The 19,878-nt window shown below is 52.8% G+C and overlaps 1 protein-coding gene across 2 annotated transcripts; it reads right to left on the reverse strand.

Moving 5' to 3' along the window:
* Window positions 1-3,119: 3,119 nt before the first annotated feature.
* PMVK (phosphomevalonate kinase) lies at window positions 3,120-12,239 on the reverse strand. 2 transcript variants are annotated; one of them, XM_033094020.1, is made up of 5 exons: window positions 11,850-12,239; window positions 9,703-9,766; window positions 7,148-7,300; window positions 4,445-4,679; window positions 3,120-3,615 (listed from the first exon to the last, which is right to left on the reverse strand). In XM_033094020.1, exons 1-5 carry the CDS (start codon window positions 11,942-11,944, stop codon window positions 3,479-3,481), a joined length of 684 nt encoding a protein of 227 aa, XP_032949911.1. In that variant the 5' UTR covers window positions 11,945-12,239; the 3' UTR covers window positions 3,120-3,478. The 2 variants fall into 2 exon arrangements, with proteins under 2 accessions (XP_032949911.1, XP_032949912.1); XM_033094021.1 differs by having other exon boundaries at window positions 3,123-3,615; window positions 4,550-4,679; window positions 11,850-12,234.
* Between the last annotated feature and the right edge of the window lie 7,639 nt (window positions 12,240-19,878).

Below are 19,878 nucleotides of genomic sequence, written 5' to 3' on the forward strand. Positions count from 1 at the left end.
TAGCGCAGACCTTTCACAAGCCCTGAAACTGGGGAGCCATGTAAGACCAAACAAAGCAGGAAGCGGGCGCAGAGGCATAGGTGAGAAGACAACTTTTTAAAAATTCCTGAGAACGAGCTTTTAGGAAGTTTAGAGTTGTTACATTACAGACACCATTTATTCTAGGGGGAAAAAAAGGTACATCCCTCACCCTGTCCCCTTCACCAGAATTTAGCACCAAGTTTCCTTTGGCTATTTCCAAACCCCAAATCCACTTCCAGGAGATGAGTCTGCCATCCCTGTGACCAGCTCCTCAAAACGGAGGAGCTCCCAGAGACATCTACTAGGCAGCCTCCCTGAAGTGTCCGAGCCCAAACTCCCAAGGTGACCACTGCAGGCCCGTGGATGTCCAAGACCATTTAAATTTCCATCTCATTACTCCGTAATGCTTTACAGGGAACAATGAACGCCAACTTTTTTCTCTTAAGACCTGTTCACATTCTGCCTTAGAGAATGCGGGAATTAGAATGTCCAAAATGAAAGCCAAACAAACAAAAATCCAAAAGCATCCAGACAGAAAAAAGGAGGTTACCTTCTAAGGAACAAAGTCAAGGTGACCTGAGATTCTGCAACGTTGAACATGAGCAGACAGTGGAACCGGGTCATGAATCCTAAGCCAGCCAAGTCACTGTCCGCAGGTAGAAGCAACAGAATGTCACTCTGTCATTCACAGGAGTTAAGAAAACACACCACCCACAGGCCCTTTGTGAAAAAAAATCTTTGAAAGCACCTCAACTGTCTGGAGAGGAATCAATACACAAAATTCGAAAATGGGTTAGTTGGGGTATCATAAAAAGATTGAGCGTGAGCAGCAAACCAGTTAACTCCAAAAATTAAGTTATTGTGGTAAATTTGGTTTAAAATTGGATGCTAACCATTTATATAAAATTCAAGAACAGGCAAAACTAATCTCTGGTGAAAGTAATCAAAATAGTAGTTGTTTCTGAGAAGGCAGCGGTTAAGTGGGAAGGGTTAAAAGGAATCTTTCTAAAGTGTTGGAAAAGTTCTCTATCTTATGAGGATTTGTGTTATACAGTCATGCGCATTTGTCAAAACTCAGTGAATTACACACTTAAGATCAGTATATTTCACTGTTTACAATTATATCTCAATTAAAAAATAAATATCTTAAGATCAGTATATTTCACTGTTTACAATTATATCTCAATTAAAAATAAATATCTTAATATGAGACCAAAAAGTATGTGATTTGTTTATATAAAATTATTAAAAATGCAAACTAATCTAGGAATATGGTATAATCTGTTTTTTTAGGTCTCCTTTAATTTCTCTCAGCAATGTTTTATAGTTTTTAGTGTATAGATCGTATGTCTTTTATCAGATTTATGTCTATTTCATATTTTTTGTGCTATGGCAATTGGCGTTATTTTGACTTTTCATTGCTAATAAATAGAAATACAGTTAATGTTTATATATTGATCTTGCATCCTGTGATCTGGTTGAATGCCCTTCTTTGTTCTAGTAAGAACTACTAAGTGTTTTTTTGGAGTTTCCACCAAATTTTCTACGTAAACGAACATGGCATCTATGAATAACAGTTTTACTTCTTCCTCCCCACTGTGGGTGCCTTTTATTGCTTTTTCTTGTCTTATTGCACTGACTAGGACCTCCAGTATGACGCTGGGTAGGAGACGAGTGTAAACATCCTTGCCTCGTTCCCAAACTTAGGGAAAAAGCATTTCATACTTCACCATTAAGTATGCTACCACCAGCTGTTGGGGTTTTGTAGATGTTCTTTTTCAGGTATATGCTGTTCCATTCTATTCCTAGCTTGCTGTGAGATTGTATCAGAACTAAATGCGGGATTCGTGTCAAATTAATCATTAGGAAAATGCAAATAAAATGCATTCTTTTTTTTCCCCATTATTTCTAAAAGCTCTTCCTGGGGATCTATTGAAAAGACCTAACATGACACCCAATCACGGTGGGTACTCAGTAATCTTTACTCATGCCCAGCCATCACCACCCTTGCTGGGTACCGGGCACTGGGGACAAAGATAAACAGACTCAGGCCCGTTCCCCAAGGAGCTCTCAATCTAGGGGGGAGGCAGAGGTGTCCCCCAAGGTGCCAGGGAACCAGACTCAGTGCCACAGAGAATGTCTGGCATTCCAGGACGAGGACACCCAGGGTTGATGTGCCTGGCGAGCACCATCCTGGAGCCCCAGGGCACCGCCTCTGCTGCCCGGAGATGCCCCTCTGGAGCCCAATGCGGATACCTTTGAACCATCTGTCATGGCGTGGAGTGAAAGCCACTGAGGCCAAGTCTGGTGAATCCGGGACGTAAACTCTCTGGTCACAAACCTGGGATGAATATATAGCAGTGAGGGTGGGGGCCCCAGCGGCATCTGAGCCCATTCTGGCTCGATGCTGGGAGGGGTGTGGAAGTGCCAGGCCCGGAAACTGGGGATGAGGCAACGTGTACTTGACACCAGCGTGACTTCTGGAGTCCTGTCTCACCAGGCATTCACACCCGCTTCTGAGCACCCACCGTGGGCCAACACAGCTCTAGGAGCCAGGGGCACAAACAAGAGAGACAGGGCCCCGCCACCACAGTCTACCCTCCCGGGACAACCCCCGAAGGATACACAGGCAGTGTGAGTTAACAGAAGCTGGTGGCCGAATAGCCCCAGCGGTCAGGGCACACGAGGAGTCCACGACGACTGCCAAGCTGCTGGGCCTGGTGAACTGGAAGGGCCAGGACGTAGAGGTTGTATGAGGCTGCCTAAATCAAAGGGGCCACGTCCCAGGCCCTCTATGGGAAAGCTGAGTCCCACAGGGAGGTGACTGGCCCAGAGCCACACAGCGGTGGCCAGCAGCCTTTCGTCTCCCATGCCGCTGCCCCTCTGTGAGATTTCCATCCCTCTGGGGACCTGCTGCACTGAGCCTCTCTTGGGGCCATCCCAGAAGATGAGACGTTCAGACCCCAATCCTGTCTGCGACACAAACAGACCTGTTGCCTGCATCTGCAGGATAGGCTCTAAGCCACGTGGGAGAGAGCAGGAGAGAGAGCAGGAACCCCTGCCCCTGAGCCCCACACGGGCTGGGCCGGCGTCTGGGTAATGAGAGATGTCCAGCTCTGAGCATGTGCTCCAAGGAGCTTTATTAGCATCCACATGCTTGCCTAGCACAAGAGGCTGGAAGCATCCTGAAGGGGAAGCAAGGCCAGCACAGGTGACAGGCCAGTCCCCTGGAGATGGTGTCTGCTTCAGGCACAGCCAGTCCACCCCCCTCTGCCCTTTAAGTCTCCCCCTAAGAGTCCATAAAGAAATGAGGTCCCAAAGGTTTCCTGACTTATCTGACATCTGCCAGCCCCCCGAAATCTAGACCCAGACCATCGGTGTGCTCCCCACCTTGGCCAGCATCAGCAACCACCTGTCGGGCACAGCAGCCCCACCCTCACCCCACAGCCCCTGACGACTAAAGTCTGGAGCGGACACATTCTATCAGGTTCTCCAACTGCTCCTCCAGGCGTTGCGGGTCTCCGTGGTTCTCGATGACCCAATCGAAGTCCCCAAAGTTGTCCAGGCCACATTCTGACTCACCATCGTCCACCCCTGCGGAGGAGGCATGGCGAGGTCAAGCCGGCTCCCTCTGGACAAACACGGGGCATGGGGCATGGAGGCCGGCTGGCCCCAGACGAGCCTCCTCACTGCCTCCCTGACACTCCAGAACCAAGCCCCACCCACTGCAGGACACTTCCCCACCCTCTGAGCCCCCAGAGGGTCCCGCCAACTTAACTCTTCACTTGCCACTGCCTACAGAGAGTGGACTGTCACCTAAAACCACAGACAACCCCAAGGGCTCTGCATTTCCACTCCGTGTGAAGCTGGGTGTGTTGCCTACATTGATTCAATCCTCTCGGGAGGCCGTGTGTGTCATCCTCACCCGGCAACGGGAAGGGTTGCAGCAGCATCACCCGGCGGGTTTGCTGTGTCTCTACAGTGAGGTACAAAGCGCTTCACCCCGGCCCAGCCTATGCTCAGTGCCCAGGAAACGGGCAGCCCTCAGGAGGGTCGTACCCACTGGACCTGAACGTCCCTGTCACAGAGACCTGGGGCAGCAGGAGGCCGGAGCTGTGCCTCTGAATTGCCACAGAGCAGGCCCGGGCTTGCCTCACTGACGCTGCCTCCTGCAGCTTCCTCCCGGCCCCTCCGCTCTGTTCATCAAACAGGAGGGAGGTTGTCAGACCCACTGTCAGTCCCCACCCAGCTGGGGGTCCATCTCAGCCAGACCTCCAGAAGCCCACTGGCCTAGACAAGACAGCCCAGGTGAGGGTCCCAGGCCACAGTCATGGGGAACCCCTACCCCATTCTACTTTCTAACCTGGGGGCACTCCTGAGCCCCAAGCCTGAGATTCCCTTTTCTAACCCCTCACTCACTCACCCACAGCCTCCCCGTGAGAGAGCAGATGTCCTAGAACAAGGAAGCAGGTAGCCTGGTCTACAGGTGGGGTGGCCGGCTTGGGGGCAAAGGTCGTGAGCAGCTCACCTGGTGTGAACACCCAGCCCCGCTGCTGTCGGCTCTGTTCTGAGGCCACCACACGGACTGTCTGTGTCACAGCCCCATACGCCTCCCGGAACCATTGGATGTCGGACATCCTGCGTGTGTCACTCACCAGCTGCAGGAAAGGGATACAGAAAGGTGACCAACAGGACATGGTACAGGGAATAGCAGGACAGGGCGCTGGGGATGAGGGGAAAAGCCAGTCCCACTCTGAATAAGTAGGAGTACAACAGGGTTGGTAGGGGGACTATATGACCCAGGAAAGTGTAGCCCCATCCCCATTATCACCCAACCAGCTGGGACAGACATCCTCCCTCCAGGCAGCCCTCCCTGATTGCTGCAGCCTGCAGCCCATTCTGCCCTGTCTCTACCACGGACACACACTTGTGTGCTGTGGTCGTGCCCGTCATCACTGGGCCAAAGAGGCCTCGGGCTTTGAAGTCAGTTCAGCCAGTCCAACACACTCATTTTACAGATGAGCAAACTGAGGCCAGGAACAAAGGTACTCTAACTGGTCCCTGCCCCCTAGCACCTTTTCAAATGTAAGTGTGATTTCTGTCAGCTACTCTGCCCGAAACCTCTCAAGGGCTTCCCATCATTCTAACAAAATCCAAAGCTCTCACCCAACTTACAAAGCTCTGCAAGACCTGGCACCTATTTCCCAGCGTCCCCCTGGTTCATTCCACTGCCGCCAGCTGATCTCCATGCTGTTTCTCAAACATGCCTACCGGGTCTCCACCTCAGGGCCTTTGCACATGCTGCGCCCTCTGCCTGAATAATCACAAGGCGGGCTCTCTCACTTCCTGGAGGTCTCTGCTCCAATATCACCTCCTCAGAGGCTTTCCTACCACCCTGGCACCCTTCCTGTCCCTCTTGATCCTGATATGCTGTTTATTTTCCTCTGAGCACCTTTAAGTACTCATAAATCATCTGTTTATCAGTGTGTTTATTGTCTGTCTGCCCTACCAAGTCAGCTCCACAAGCCAAAGGACTTTGTCTCATTCACTGCTCTGTCCCTGGCCCCTTGTGCACCGTCTGACACACCAGCACTCAGGAGCATATGTTCACTGAATGAATGAATCAGTGAATAAAGAGGCCAGCTGTCCCTGTCCATGCTGCTGACATGTTCACTCACCCAACTGTGAAACAAGAACGACAGCCAGCGCCCGCTGTGTGCCAGGCGCCGGGGACAAAGTGCTGAGCAAATCAGCCCTGGTGTCTGCCCTCTCGGAGCTTCCAGTCTTGGGGGAGACACACAGGGAGCGAGCAGCTTCACTGATAACCGGGGATTCACAGCGCACATCGACAAGCGCCTCACGTTGCCGAAAGGCAATTCCTGATTTTCTCCCCAAACCTGTCCCTCCCACACCTTCCCTATCCCAGAAAATGACAACTCTGTTTGATCAGCTGCTCACAGAAAAATCCTTGGCACCATCTCCTGTGCTCACAGCCCACAGCCGATGCACCTGCTGGCGCCGTCTTCAAACTATGTGCAGAATCACCTCTTCCTCCCCTGCTGCCCCCACGCTGAGCCGACCACGGCCACTCTGCCTAGCTAGCTGACAAAGATCCTCTTCCTGGCTGTCGGCCCTCACCCTTGCCGTTCTGTCAGATCACATCTCGACTCTGCTCAAAACCCTCCACCAAGTCCCCGTCCCACGCAGAGAAAAGTCTAGGCTCTTCCAAAGAACCTGCCTGATCTGACCGCACTGCCCATCACTCGCCCTTCACCCACAAATGCCCACTGGGCTCCCTCCCTTACCGCCTCCAAGTCCTGCTCAGGTGTCACCTCAGTGAGGCCTTCCGATGCCCCTGGCAACACTTTGCCCTGTAGTGTTTATCTCCACCCAGCAGATCCTGTATTAATTCAGGGCCTAATTCCCTCTACCCCCTGCTACCATGTAAGCTCCCTGAGGGTGGGGACGTCATTGAGGGTCTGCATTAATGTACCCCGAAGCCCCCTGGCACCAACCCCCATAGAGCAGATGAGTGGCTGCCAGACAAGTGTGGAAGGAAAAAGGGAAGGTGCTATGGGAGCGCCCGACAGGGAACACGACTTAAGACCTGGGTATCAGGGAAGGCTTCCCTGAGGAGGTGCCATGGAAGCCGAGCCAGACCTAACCGGGTGAAGAGGAAAGAAAGGGCAATCCAGGCCGGTAGAGGAACATGTGCAAAGGCCCTGATTCCAGAAGGAACTCCATCTATTTGCGGAACAGAACGAAGGCCAATGTAGCTGCAGCTGAAGGAGTACGGAGGCTAAAAGGGTACCAGGAACCGGGTCTGTCAAAGCCCAGCGTTCATGTGAAGGGTTTTGACGTGGATCATTAGAACAGTGGGACAAAGGGTTCGAAACAGAGGAGGGACATGACTTGGTTTATATTTTGAAAACTCTGGCTGCGGTGTGGTGAATGGGTCATAGGGGACAAGAGCTGACGCTGGGACCGGTGTGGAGGCTAAGACGATTGTCCAGGGGAGAGGTGGTGTTTGGACCACAGGAGGTGGCAGCGGAAAGAGAGAAATAGACACATCTGAGATTTATGCGGAGAAAGGTGTTTTGTGAATGCTGCCCTCCAGCACTCTTACCCAGACTGGCTGGGAGACGCCTTCCACGACCTTCCTGCAGAAGAAGCCTGGGTCAGCCTGGCGCTTCTCCTCCCCCCAGACGATCATGTTTCTCCGATAGGTCTCCTTGTAGGTGCTGGCGTCCAGGAGTCTCTGGAAGTTCAGGCCGTGCTCCTGCCCAAAGCACATTCCACGTCCATGCCTCCAACCACTCCACCTGGTCTCCCCTAAAACACAGGCAGGGCCAGCCCTCCCCTCCCCCAACTTCCCCCAGGACGATGCAAGGACCAGTGAGGTCTCTTCCAGGACAGAGGCCTGCAAGGGAACAAGCTCTGGAAATGAAAAAAAATCTAAAACACCGGCAGATGAAAGAAAGGTCTCGGGATAATCCAGACAGACATTGTTCCACTTTGTCTTTTAAATGTGTGATGTGGTTTGGTTTTTTGGGGAGGTGGTTTTGGCAACAGTTTATCTTCCCAATTATTTCTGGCTTAAACTAATCCTGAAATTAGTTTGCATCCCCTGGGCATAGGCTTAGCCTTCAACGAAAGTGGGAAATCCGAAAACATGGCCTGGCCTGTCCTCCCACTGTCCCTTCTGGCATGGTTCGCCCCCATCCCAAAGCCCAGGAAACTGGGCTTTCCTGACTCTCTCCTTTCCCCCGCACCCCCTAGCCTCACCTCTAAATCCCCGGGCACCTCTGCTGAATCGGCATGCCGAAGGGGAGACTCCTGGAGCCTCCCACACCGAGCACCCCTGGTGCAGGAGAGAGGAGCTGCTTCTAGACCTGACCTCACCCTTCTCCAGGGACACTGACAAGCAGGCGGGGTCCACCCAGAAGGCCCCAGGATGGGTAGGGGCCTGAAAAACATCACTCCATACAGGTTCCAGCGCTCTCACTAACTCACTGCAACGAGACCTTGTCCCCTCGGGCTGTTTCTCCACCTGCAGCCTGAGGGGCCGCGACTGGGCCAGTCAAATCCCCTGCCTGCACCCCTGCTCCACGGTGATGCTGGCAGCCTCCTGCTTGTAAACTGGTTGCCTGTGCGCTCTCTACCACCGGGGAAGAGCGGCCATTGGGAGCATTATGGTCTGCTACGCAGTTCTAGTTCTCATTGTGACGTAAAAAATCAAGGCATTAACGTTTCGTTTTGCTTCTGGGTTTGAATGAGAGTGGTGGGTGGAGTGGTGTTGGATTTCCAGAGGGCAGACACAGGCTGGCCTAGCAGTCTCCCGCGGTGGCTTCAAACTGGCAAACTCCGGCCCCTCGGCCCCTGCGGCAGGCCACGGCCACACCCCCATCCCCACCACCCCCACCCCACCCCTTTTGGCTCTTATTCAGGAGCCAGGCCTGACCTGGGGCCTTTGGAAGCATAGCACGGTTTTTAAAACTGCTCCTCCGAGCCCGGGATTGGTGTCTGGTCCCGCTGGGGAAGGGCTGAGTGTCCCCACACCCCCCCCCACCCCAGAGTCACTCCCTGTCTGCCTACTGTATACTAGGAGGCTCTGCACCGAAAGGTTCCCACTGAAACAACTGACAACCACACACCCTGTTATCCCCCGGGTCCCCAGGCTGCCATTGTATGAGCAGGTCTGTTTAGCCAGTGGGAGAAGACCAGTGGTACAGGAGTCAGGGCTGCCGGGCTGTCTATGGAAGGGGGGGACAAACTCGTCTTGTGTGGCCCCAGGGAAGGTCAGACTCAGACTCACTGACCAAGGGGCCATGAGCACTTAGGGGTCAAGGACAGAAACGCAGACGTCGAGCGGGCTCTTCATTGTGTGAGAAGCTCCCGTCCACGCTCCCTTTCCGAAGTCTAAGGTCCTAAGTGTCTCTGCTTCTTTAAATCCTATCTCAACAACCCTATTTATTTTTTGAAAACCCACATGATTCAAAAGTCAAACGCACATTCATTTACAGTGAACAAACAATCTCTCTCCCACCCCCGGCCCCCAGCCGCATTGCTCCCCTCCAAGGAAGCCACCAATGGGATAGGCTCCTAGGTGTCCTTCCAAGCACCTGGAACAGCATTTCATATAATACACGCACCCCATAAATAGCCATTGGATGGCTGAATACGTGAGCAAATATATTTACAATTCCTCCCCATTTTTATACAAATGTAGCATTCTCTGCCCACTGTTGCCAATCTTGTTTTTTTTTTCACTTAGTAACATACCTTGACCACCCATGCGGGGTGGGTGGGGGGCGGGGGAAGAATTGCTGGGATTGTGGCAGGCCAGATGAGGCGGTCCCGTGTGGTGTCACACTTTCTGAGTAAGGGTATGTGTGCAGACTCTTACTAATTCCACAGCATCCGAGCTGCCAACTCACCTGTCCAGCCTTTTTTGGGCACACTTTCTTGAAATGCTCTGGGGAGGTAGCCTGACGTGAGTGAGGCCACCGGGAAAGGAGAAGCTGAAAACGCCCCCAAAAGGTCCACCCACAGAAAACCGAGAGTTGGCCACAAGGGGTCACAGGGACCCTGACAGTGACTCACTCAAGCAACAGCCATAGCTACCAAAGCCCGGGAGCTGGCTCCTTCCAACCCATCAGATGCCACAGAGTCACCACCTACCTGAGCATACTGCTCCTTGAGTGGCCCGGAGAGCCGGAGGATAGCACAGACGTCCCCCCCGAGTCTGTGGGACAGGGAGAGCCAAACCCAGTTATGCTGGAGCTTCTGGGCCCCAGAAAAGGAGCCCAGAGGCCTGGCCTGAAGTCCTGGCTCTGCTTCCAGTATCTCACGCTGTCAGGTCTCAACCTCCCTGATCCTATTTTCTCATCTATAAAATGGGGACACCTGTTTCTGGCCTGTCTCCCACAGGATCATTACGGAACTCAAATGAATGCGAAAGAGTCCTGAAACTAACAGGTAAAAGAAATAACATTATAATTCCAGCGTGAACATCTGTGCCTGGTGATATCCTGGCGAGGTTATTTACTTGTGGGACCCCCCGAACTAGTTGTCTCACAGCAAGGGTACCTCAGCCTCTCCGACGGGGTCACCACTGAGTTCATTCACTCAGTTCAACTTAACCAACCTTTCACTGCACTGTACTCTCTGCTCACAGAGTCACCTAAACACTAACATGGTGAGGGGGGTGTTATTTCCATGTTTCAGATGAGAAAACTGAGGTTGAGTGAGCAGAACTGACTCACCCAAAGCGACACTGCAAGTGAGGAAGCCAGTTTGGGTACAATAAAAATAATAACCAGCATTTAGTTCCTGTGCCTTTATAGGTGTCAGAAATTGTTCCAAGCCCTTCACATGCACCCTCTCATTTAATCCTTACAACCACCCTATTACTACCATGTTTCCCCGAAAATAAGACCTAGCCGGACAATCAGCTCTAATGCGTCCTTTGGAGCAAACATTAATATAAGACCCGGTATTATATTATATCATATTATATTATATTATATTATATTATATTATATTATATTATATGACATCAGACCAGGTCTTAGAGCAAAATAAGACCAGGTCTTATATTAATGTTTGCTACAAAAGACGCATTAGAGCTGATTGAGCTGATTGTCTGGCTAGGTCTTAATTTGGGGGAAACATGGTATGCCCATCACACAGATGACAAAACTGAGGCACAGAATGGATGAGGCACAGAATTGTACGAGGTCACAAATGGTAAGTGATGAGTCAGGATTGAATCCCAGCACTCTAATTCCAGAGCCTGTGCTTCTGACCACTATGTGACTCTTGCAGCTAGGGATAAGGAGAAATGCAACTCAGGAAAAAGTGGCGGATACTTGGTGTGAAAGATTCAGGTGGTGACCTCTGCCCTGGGCTCTCCCACAACCTCTTAGGAGCCCTGGACGCCCCCACAACCTCTTAGGAGCCCTGTGGTGCCCAAAAGCAGCCTCGAGGTACCCTCACCACACTGGTCTTCAGGAGAGGAGCCCCACTCTGCTTCCTCCCGGCTACCTCTGCTCTCAGAACCCATGCCCTAGCCAAATGCTCCCACACAGAACACCTTGCTTTGAAAGGAAACACAGAAAGAAAGGTATTATTTGGTGAGGCAGTGAAGTAAAGTAAAAAGAACCCATTCCTGGATCTAGACTAAAGCTTAATTTGAGTCCTACATCTGCCGATGACTTGGACGCTGGCAAGTTTAGGTTTTGTTGTGTTTTGAACTTTTCAGAGCCTCAGTTTCTTCACCTGTGAAATGGGGGCACTGACAGTACCTGACGAAGTTTTGAGGATGAAAGGAAACAATATATACACACAGTGCCTGGCACACAATAAAGGCTCAATAAGCCCCAGCTACCAGTATTAAGTGGTGTGCTGGGAGAGGATTTGTCTCTGGAGTCAGACACAACGGGGGGTGGGGGGTGGGGGGGTGGCCTCAGGCAAATCCTTTATCTGTGACTCAGTTTCCTCATCTGTATCGGTTAACTAGCAACACTGTCGCGTGGAAATGGTGTCCAAAACGTGCCTTGGTAGTGACTGCTATAAGGCTTCTTGGCGAGAGGCCTACAACTTAGTCTTTGAAGAGGGAGTCGCCTGGTTCTTTGAGGTGGGCGTTTGTAGAAGGCTGTTTTACGTGCTAGTGACAATCCCCCACCTCCCACCGGCCAGTGCTACTCCAGCCCTGCAACCCGAGGACCCTACCCCAAAGCTCACTCCAGCACATCCAAACACACCCCTTGTTATCACGTGATGTGGGGTTCCCCCCCCCGCCCCACCCTTCCCCGCCCCACAGACACCTGCTCTGCAGCGCCTCGGTCACGTAGTCCTTCCCGGATTTCCTCTTCCCGCTGAACAGCAGCACCAGCCGCGGGCCGCCTTCCAGCGGGGCCATGAAGTCCCCACTCTTTGCGATCCCTAAAACTGACACTACACCCAGCCCTTAAATCGGGCCACCCGCGCGAAATGGATGCGGCCACTAGGTGGAGTGGCAACGGGGAGGGCTGCCGCCCGCGTCGTCTCCACGGCGGGAGAGAGGACTGCCAGCCCGCATACGCACTTCCGTACGTTGTAATTAAGGTCTCCACAAGTTAAATATGGAGGCAAAGAAGGCTAATTCCCAGGACGGCCTTCTCCCCTGCAGCAGCACCCCTCCCGGCCCTCATTTAGACCAATCCAGCCCCGCCCAGAACCTGACGTCACAGCCCCGCCTTCTTAACTGACAGGCGAAGGGGGCTTGGACGCAACTATTTTCCTCCTGGGGGGGGTGACCTCTTCAAATTGCTTGACGTGAACCTCTCACATTCCCTTCCGCACAACCCTACAAAAGTTATGAAAAAAGAATAAACATGATCACTTGGAAGAAATTTTCCAAATTTCCATTTTATTTGTGCACTACAATACATGTGCTGAAGCAAATCTGTAGTTGCCCCCCAGTGAAAATGAGTCTTTCTGGAGGTGAAACGAGACCCTGACACCAGAGGGCGGTTCTTCTGACCTAATACTGGGGGCGGGGCTTAGTCGAACGGGCACTATTTTATTGTCAAACAGGTTTTTATAATTGGGATCGGCCACTGCGGTTCCTCCCTTTAACGCCAGCGAAAATGCTTACATCGCTTTTCTAGCCGCAGCCTCCTCTCCAAAGGTTTTCGAAAGCGAGAGAGCTTGGAATGACGTAGGCGACATCAATACTATAGGTTAAAAAGGGGCCTTGAAGCCACCCCTGGACGATATTACCTGGTTTTATCCAGAGTCCAGATCCCAGCCAGAAGTAGGGGTGGTGATCTGTCCCCTCCCTGAATTCCCTATTCCACCGCTGCCCACACCAGCTGACAGCCAATCCCAGTTAAGTGGAGTTGTCTTTAGCCCTGACTCACTGTCCCGCGTGTCTCTGATATTGTCAAAACAGAGCCTGTAACCCGTTACCTGCTTCCATTTTAGGAGCTAGAAAGTCACGCAAAGAGAAAACTGCGGTGTGGAGGCCTGCCTTGAGAAACCATTAATTTCCGGGATATTGAAAAGATGGCACTGCAGAAGCTAAGGAAAGAGCGGTCAACCGGCAGATGCAAAAAGAAAGGACCTCAGGAAGGTCTTTTTTCTTTTTTTTAAGCAACTCAAAAGTGCTGCACTCACTCATCAGGGCACTTAGAAGGCAGTGTAGAGTGGAGCTGAATCCCAGCTTTGACAGTTTGCAGGAATATGACCTTCAGCAAATCACTCTGAGTTCATCATTGATGACATAACACCCACCTCCCAGGGCTGCAATAAGAAGGAAATGTGAAAAACTATGATCGACTACAATTAAAATACTTTATACATTCTCAAGTATCACCCAACTGTGGAGTACTTATTTATTCTGTGATTTTAGAGTTTATAATTCAACACAGGATCAGAGAGATTTTCCAGCTCACCTTCAAAAAGCATTTATTCGGGACCCCACAGAAAGCCCAAATCCCACCCCTGCTAGCAGAGACTGAAGGGATGAACTGCACTCACACTCCTGATTTCCTGAGTCACCACGAGGAAGGACGCGGAACTTCCTCCCAGAGTCTCTTCCCCACCTGAGCCAAACCACACCCGGCTCTTCCTCTCGCCACTGGAATGGAGCCCCCCGAAATTGCCAGTCAGTGATCAGAAATAGCCTAGCCTCGTCTGGGAAGTTTCCCTCTGCTGGTCACCTGGAGCTCAGCTGAACCTCTCTGTCCCCTACTGCCCTCTCAAGTGCAGGCTTTTTATTCTGTGCCAGCTCTCACAGCTCAGCATAAACTTTGTATCTGTCTGTGGCCTCCTTCCCTCCGCATTTCAGCTTCCAGACCGTTACTCCCCCGCCTCTTGGGAAACTCTGGCTCCTGGAAGGCTCATACCACCTGGCTGACCGACCTCCCCCCTCCTCGGGCTCCACAGCCACCCATCCCGAGACTTATCCTCATGTACGGAGACTTGACCACTGGCTCCGGGTCTCCTCCACCCCGGTCTTGTCATCCCTCTCAGGGACTTCAAACGCTGCGTGGTCCGCCCCGCCGACACTGACCGCTCAGTGCCTTGGCCACAGAGGTCCAAAGGTTTTTTCCTCCTCTCCTGCTCAGACAGCAGCTCCCATGGACACACCTAGGCTTTGTCATCCCCAGAAGCCATACAACCTGCAAATTCACACACGCAGCCACCTACCCTCCAAGGTCACTTGCTCAAGTACTGCCCAGAGCAGTACTTCCCTCCCAGGGCCCCCACTAGCTTATGAAACACTTTATATTATATAACACCTGCTCTCCTTCCTTCCACAACCCAAGGGAACATCAAATGAGTGAAGAAGTGTGGAAGGCCTTTGTAAGCTGCACGGGCTGCACACATGTGAGGCACTATTTTTGGTGTAGAACGGCTGGTCTGAAGGCTGGGTGCTGCTGAGCGTGAGGCAGGGAAGGGGAGAGGAGCAGGATTGTGTGATGGGAGCGGAGACAAGCAGGAAGGGAGCGGCCAGGGTTCCTGGACACTGAGATCGGAGGCCAGAGATGCCAGACACCCTGGCCTGAGGCGGGTCTGGGAGATGATGCTTGAGGAACCCAGTGCTGGCCTAGGACAACAGAGAAGTGCCCCTCAGAAGTCAGGAACACAGTTGCCCCTGAGAGTCACCTCGTGTCACTAAACGGGCAGACCATTTTAAAAAGAGTTTTGCCTCACTCACCCAGAGGACAGCTTGGAAGTCAAAAATGTAGGCCTGTTTGAAGGAACCCTGCTCAACACACCCAGAGACAGTCTGAGCCCACCGGGGACCAGCTCCTACAGCTTGGCACAGCCTAGACGAGGGAGGAGCTGGGCGTCATCAGTGCCCCTCCAACCCTGCGCAGGCGGAGGGAGCCTTGAGCAGGGGCCCCACGGTCTGCCCCTCCAAGGCGTTTGTCCCATAGTGGAATCAGATGACATGCTGGCTCAGTGACACCACCAATGACTCTGGCTTCAACTCCGTGCTTCTGGTTCCAGTATATTTTCGCGTGGTCATTGTCCAGCTGACCCAAGCACACCAGTGAAAAGATCTGCCCAGGAATTTATCAAACAGATTATGGTACCTGTGCCCCCCACGGGGGATCCCACTCCAGAGACAAGGAGCAAAACATTTCTAAACAAACAACTGAAGAGTCAGAGACGTGGCCGCACTCCTCCCACGAACCCCTCCCCCAGATTCGTGAAATAACCAGTGAGACAGAAGACCACTGGACTTACTATGGCGATAACTTCGAAAAGTATGTAAATGCTGAATCACTATGTTGTACACCTGAAATTAAGATACTATTTTACGCCAACTAGAATTAAAAATAAGTTTGAAAATACCCCAAAATTAACAAACAAACAAACAGTGAGAGTGACACCAGAGAACTAGGAGGTATCGGCTAGCTCTGACTTCCTAGGGTTCTCTAGCTGTAAGAAATGCCACTGGCAGATGTCCCTGGCGGTGACAAGCTGCTGGCTTCAGGATAGCTTCCAATGCCTCCTGAGACAGGGAGCCTCTTCGGCAGACCAAGGTCAGGTTGGACTCTTCTACTCTGTCCTTGGTCTACAAGCACTGAGGTAGATCTCGTCCCTTCGTTTTTATGGCTGAGGAAACAAAGACACGGTGCCAAGAGTGTTATGCCGCCCAGATCCAATCTGAGAAATCTGTACATTGATACCAACCATGTCAAGACATGCCGCTAGCGTTCAGAGCGTTTACTATCATCTGGAGATCCTCTGAACTCATACTCTTGTTTTATCACATCCGTAATGTAGGCCCAGCAAGGATCCTCCCATTTCCAAAAGAAACAGTCTCCAAAAATGGAACTAGTGTACTCAACAGTAGTGGCTCCATCTAAATCTGGAATCCAGTGAGAGGACAGAGATTTTTTTTAAAACAAAGATTCATGATTTAGAGACATATTTTTGTGTTTCTGTTGGATTACTTGGTCGTGAATATAAACCTCGGAGCTGGGGAACTAACCACACTTCAGCTACAATCAAAGAGTGACTTATTGATTTCACCCTACTGTTTTTTAACAACCTTAGTGATAAAGGTTGATGTTTGTTTTTAAAAGGAGATGGAGAGACTTGCTTCAAAGTCAGGAGCTGCAAGTGCTAGGGCCGCGTCTGTGTGGCTCCAAAGCCGGCCATTCTGGAACAGGGCAGCCTTCCTCCGGGACATGCAGGCCCTGCCTCGGCCCTCACTCCATCCCTGTGTCCCCCTACCCCACCCCCCAACACCACGCTCAGCACTTCACAGGCTGCTGGAAAGCGTACTGGTGGTACCAGCCCAGGGCCGGGCACAGAGTAAGGCTCCATCAGTGACTGGTGAATAAATGAATGACCGAATGAATGGGGGCTCTTTGAGGAAAGCTGGGAGGCCAGGACTTCACTCCTGAGCCTGGAAGCCCCTTTGTGGGACCCTCGAGGATGAGTCTGCCTAACGCCAGACCCAGCTGCTCTGGTTCCTGGGGCAGCTTCTGGAGACCCCTGTCTCCTCTCTTATCCCTGACCTGGGCAGGTCGAACTTCCTGTCCCTCCTGCGGCTGCCCCCGTGTGGCCATCATCAGATGTCTCATGAGTGAAGTCACTGCTCAGGGACAGTACAAGAAAGAACCTGTCTTGTAGCCAGCAGCTCCTTGAGACCGCACCTCAGAGCCTAAATGCCAAGCTTCAGGAGTCAGAGAGAGGAAGGGAGGGCAGGGGAGTGCAGAAGAGAGGAGGGGAGTGCAGTGGAGGAGGGGGAGGAGGGAGGAGGAACAGGGGGACTTCGTCAGGGGTCAGCAGCAGAGGCTCTGGTCTCCACTCTGTCCCTAGCAAGCTTTGTGAACTTGGACAAGTCACTTCCCTCTCTGGGCCTCAGTTTCTACCTCTGGACAACAAAACAGGTGGATCTGACGCTCGTGAAGGGTCTTTCCAGGGCTGGCCTTCTCCTATGCACAAGCTGGGGCCCCTAAGGTGGCAGCTGATGGCCAGACAGGAAAAGCCTCCAGGGCCAGATGCCTGAGTAGCTGAAGTGGGGGATACACAGGCCCAGGGAGGAGAGTTGGCTAAAGAGACACAGAGATGGGAGCTCAGACATTGCTTCCAACCTCTGTGTCAGCTGGCGGGGAGGGAAGGAGGGTGAGCAGCCATTCTGGACATTTCAAATGCCCACTGGTGTCCTAGGGGCTGCCTGGGGGCCAGTTTTCCTCCACTGTCACCCGCCAGCTATGATGGGACCGTAAGCAAGTCCCTTCATCGCTCTCAGTTTCGTCATCTGTAAAATAGGGACATTTATGGTCATACCTTCTTTAAGGTCTACCTCTCAGTGAAATAAAAGTTGCAGAATTGCTCTGAAAGGTTTACGGCCTGTGTCTCTGCGGGCCTCCTGCCGCGGTTTCTGCACTGGTCCCTCCCTACCAAGCTGCGTCAGCGTCAGCGAGGCCCGAGGCCGCATTCCAACAAGCAGGCATTTCTGGCAGGTCTGCTTGACCCTCGGGTGACCAACCAAGCAGGGCAGCATCTACCGTTTGCCTCTGCCCAGCTCGTGCCTTCAGGTTTCTGCCTGTCCAGCCCCAGCCCATAACCTGTCCCCTGGACTCTGCAGGGGGCCACTCCCCTCTGCTGGGCGCCTCCCTCAGGCTCAGTAGATGTCTGATGGTGGGAAGAATTTCCTCAAACGGGTCCTGCCCCGGAGAGGAACAGGGGGCATGATGGGACATGAATTCGGTGGAGCAGAGATGATCTGCTGGGCGGATTGCTCAGCCCCAGCCCAACTATCCTGCAAATCAGGCCCAGCAGCCGCCCCCCCACCCCCACCCCCCACAAACCAGCTCGGCCTTTTCTCTTTCTTTCCCAGCATTGCATGAGAATGCAGTCACCCCCTGTCACAAGACTGGGCGCTGCATGTGGCCGTGACTCCTCCCCCGCCCCTGTCCTTGTCCTTGTCCCATCCAAGGCCAGTCCATTCTAATACACTGATGGAAATCAGGTCCCTGTCATCTCCCTCCTGGCCCGCTGGCGGACACCTCCAATTTCACATCTCTCCACTCTGTCCTTCAGGCCACCAGCGACTCTGCACCCATGCGTGTCTTCCTTCATACAGGTGCCCTCTGCCCCTCCAACGCCTGCACCCCTCCCCATCTCTGACCTGCAGGTGTGGTGGGTCGGTGGGAGAATTTGCTCCCTTCTGAATGTGAACTTAACCCTCTGGCCCAAGGCTGTCCCACCCTCCCCTCAGGCCTCACCTCTGAAATCCCCTGCCCTGTCACCATTCCTATTATCCCTTAAAAGGTCCAGCTCAGAGGCCACCCTCTTCTTCTTCTTCACCTTCTCCTCTGACTCTTCCCTGACACCATCAAGAGAGTACTTTCAAAATTCTGCTTTGTGTTAAACCAGCCCAGTTAGCCTCAGGGACAAGGGTTGGGGTCCCCCCAGCACCATGTGTTGGGAGCTGAATGCTAGTCTTTTCCCTGCCAGGGACTAACACCCTCTCCTCCCATATCAGTAGCTCGCAGAGGCCCCAGCTTCCCTGCTGGAGCTTAAGTAAAACAAAAATCACTACTTCGAACAGTACTCTACAGTTTGACAAACCTTTGTGTTTATCTTCTGGTGATAACCACCTATGACGGGGCTACTACAGTCTCCACTTCGATGATGAGAAAGCTGAGCCTGAAAGTGGGATGGGAGAACGTGGGGGTAGGGGGCACCTCTTGCCCAAGGCCCTAGGCTGGCACAGCCTGCCACCCCTATGGATTGCGCATCCCAAAGGCCTAGATAGCACAGAGCCAGGTTGCGCCTCCATATGGCCCAGCATAAAGAACAGGTGAGTGGGGAGGGGCCTGCCTTTGTCCCTCATGGGCAGGGCCGGGGAAGTCCGGAGGGGTAGGGAGCCCAGACAACTGCAGCAAGAATTGGTGACAAGGGGCTTCTGTGGCTCAGAGGACTGGGTGGTGAAATGCAAGGGGAGGGACGTGTTGTTGTCTGGATTTAGGTCAATTACACCCCCACCCACTCTGCAGAGTCCCTACTAGACCTTCTGTGAGCATGTGAAGTGTGACAGGATCAGGAGCATCTGTGGCCCAGAACAAGACCAGATGAGGAGAGAGAGGACCATGCACAAGGGTGGCCCTGGGAGGTTCCCATAGCAACAGCTAGCCAGGCCAGCATCTGTCCTTGGGCCCAGCAGGGGGAGGGGAGGCTAGGAGTAGTTTTCAAAAGGAACACAGGCTTTTGACCCTCAAGGAGCTTATGGGAGTGGTACAGGCCTGAAGGTGACCCACCACCAAATTCTAGCCACCACCCCCACCCCGGGATGGGTGGGAATGGAAGCAGTGGGAAAGGCTGGGCCCTGGAGGACCCGGGAGGCAGGGAGAGACAGGGAGAGCCTGGGGGAGAGGCAAGGGCTGGAGGGGGCATTGGTGAGAGAAGGCTGAGCGGAGGGCAGCTGGAGGAGCGAGGAGGAGGTGAGGCGAGAGACGGCAGCTTGGGGGACGGCTGGGAAACAAGTGCTGGGGACTGGCCAAAGGAAGCAGAATTTTTCCATTTGATAGAGGAAGGTGCAAGAGGGCCACCCCCTAGCTAGTGATTCCCCCAAGGCCCCGGGAGCTGAGCTCTTAGCTGGGGGAGTCCCCAGCGGAAAGGGCAAAACAGCCAAGCGCTCAAAATACCAAGCACTTACACAGGAAGGGCGCAGAGCAGACCCTGGGAGGCCAAGGTCTGTACACAGGCTTCCTGTTCCCCGACCCAGCCAGGAGCTGTCCCCAAGCCCTGTGGGAAGGGAGGAGTAGCGTCCTCTACTCCAGCCTCCCTTGGCTCATCTCCACACGCTGGCCCAGATCAAGAAAGCATCCTACGGTCTGG

This window comes from Rhinolophus ferrumequinum, chromosome 22 (assembly GCF_004115265.2).
Source record: "Rhinolophus ferrumequinum isolate MPI-CBG mRhiFer1 chromosome 22, mRhiFer1_v1.p, whole genome shotgun sequence".
NCBI classification, from domain to species: Eukaryota; Metazoa; Chordata; class Mammalia; order Chiroptera; family Rhinolophidae; genus Rhinolophus; species Rhinolophus ferrumequinum.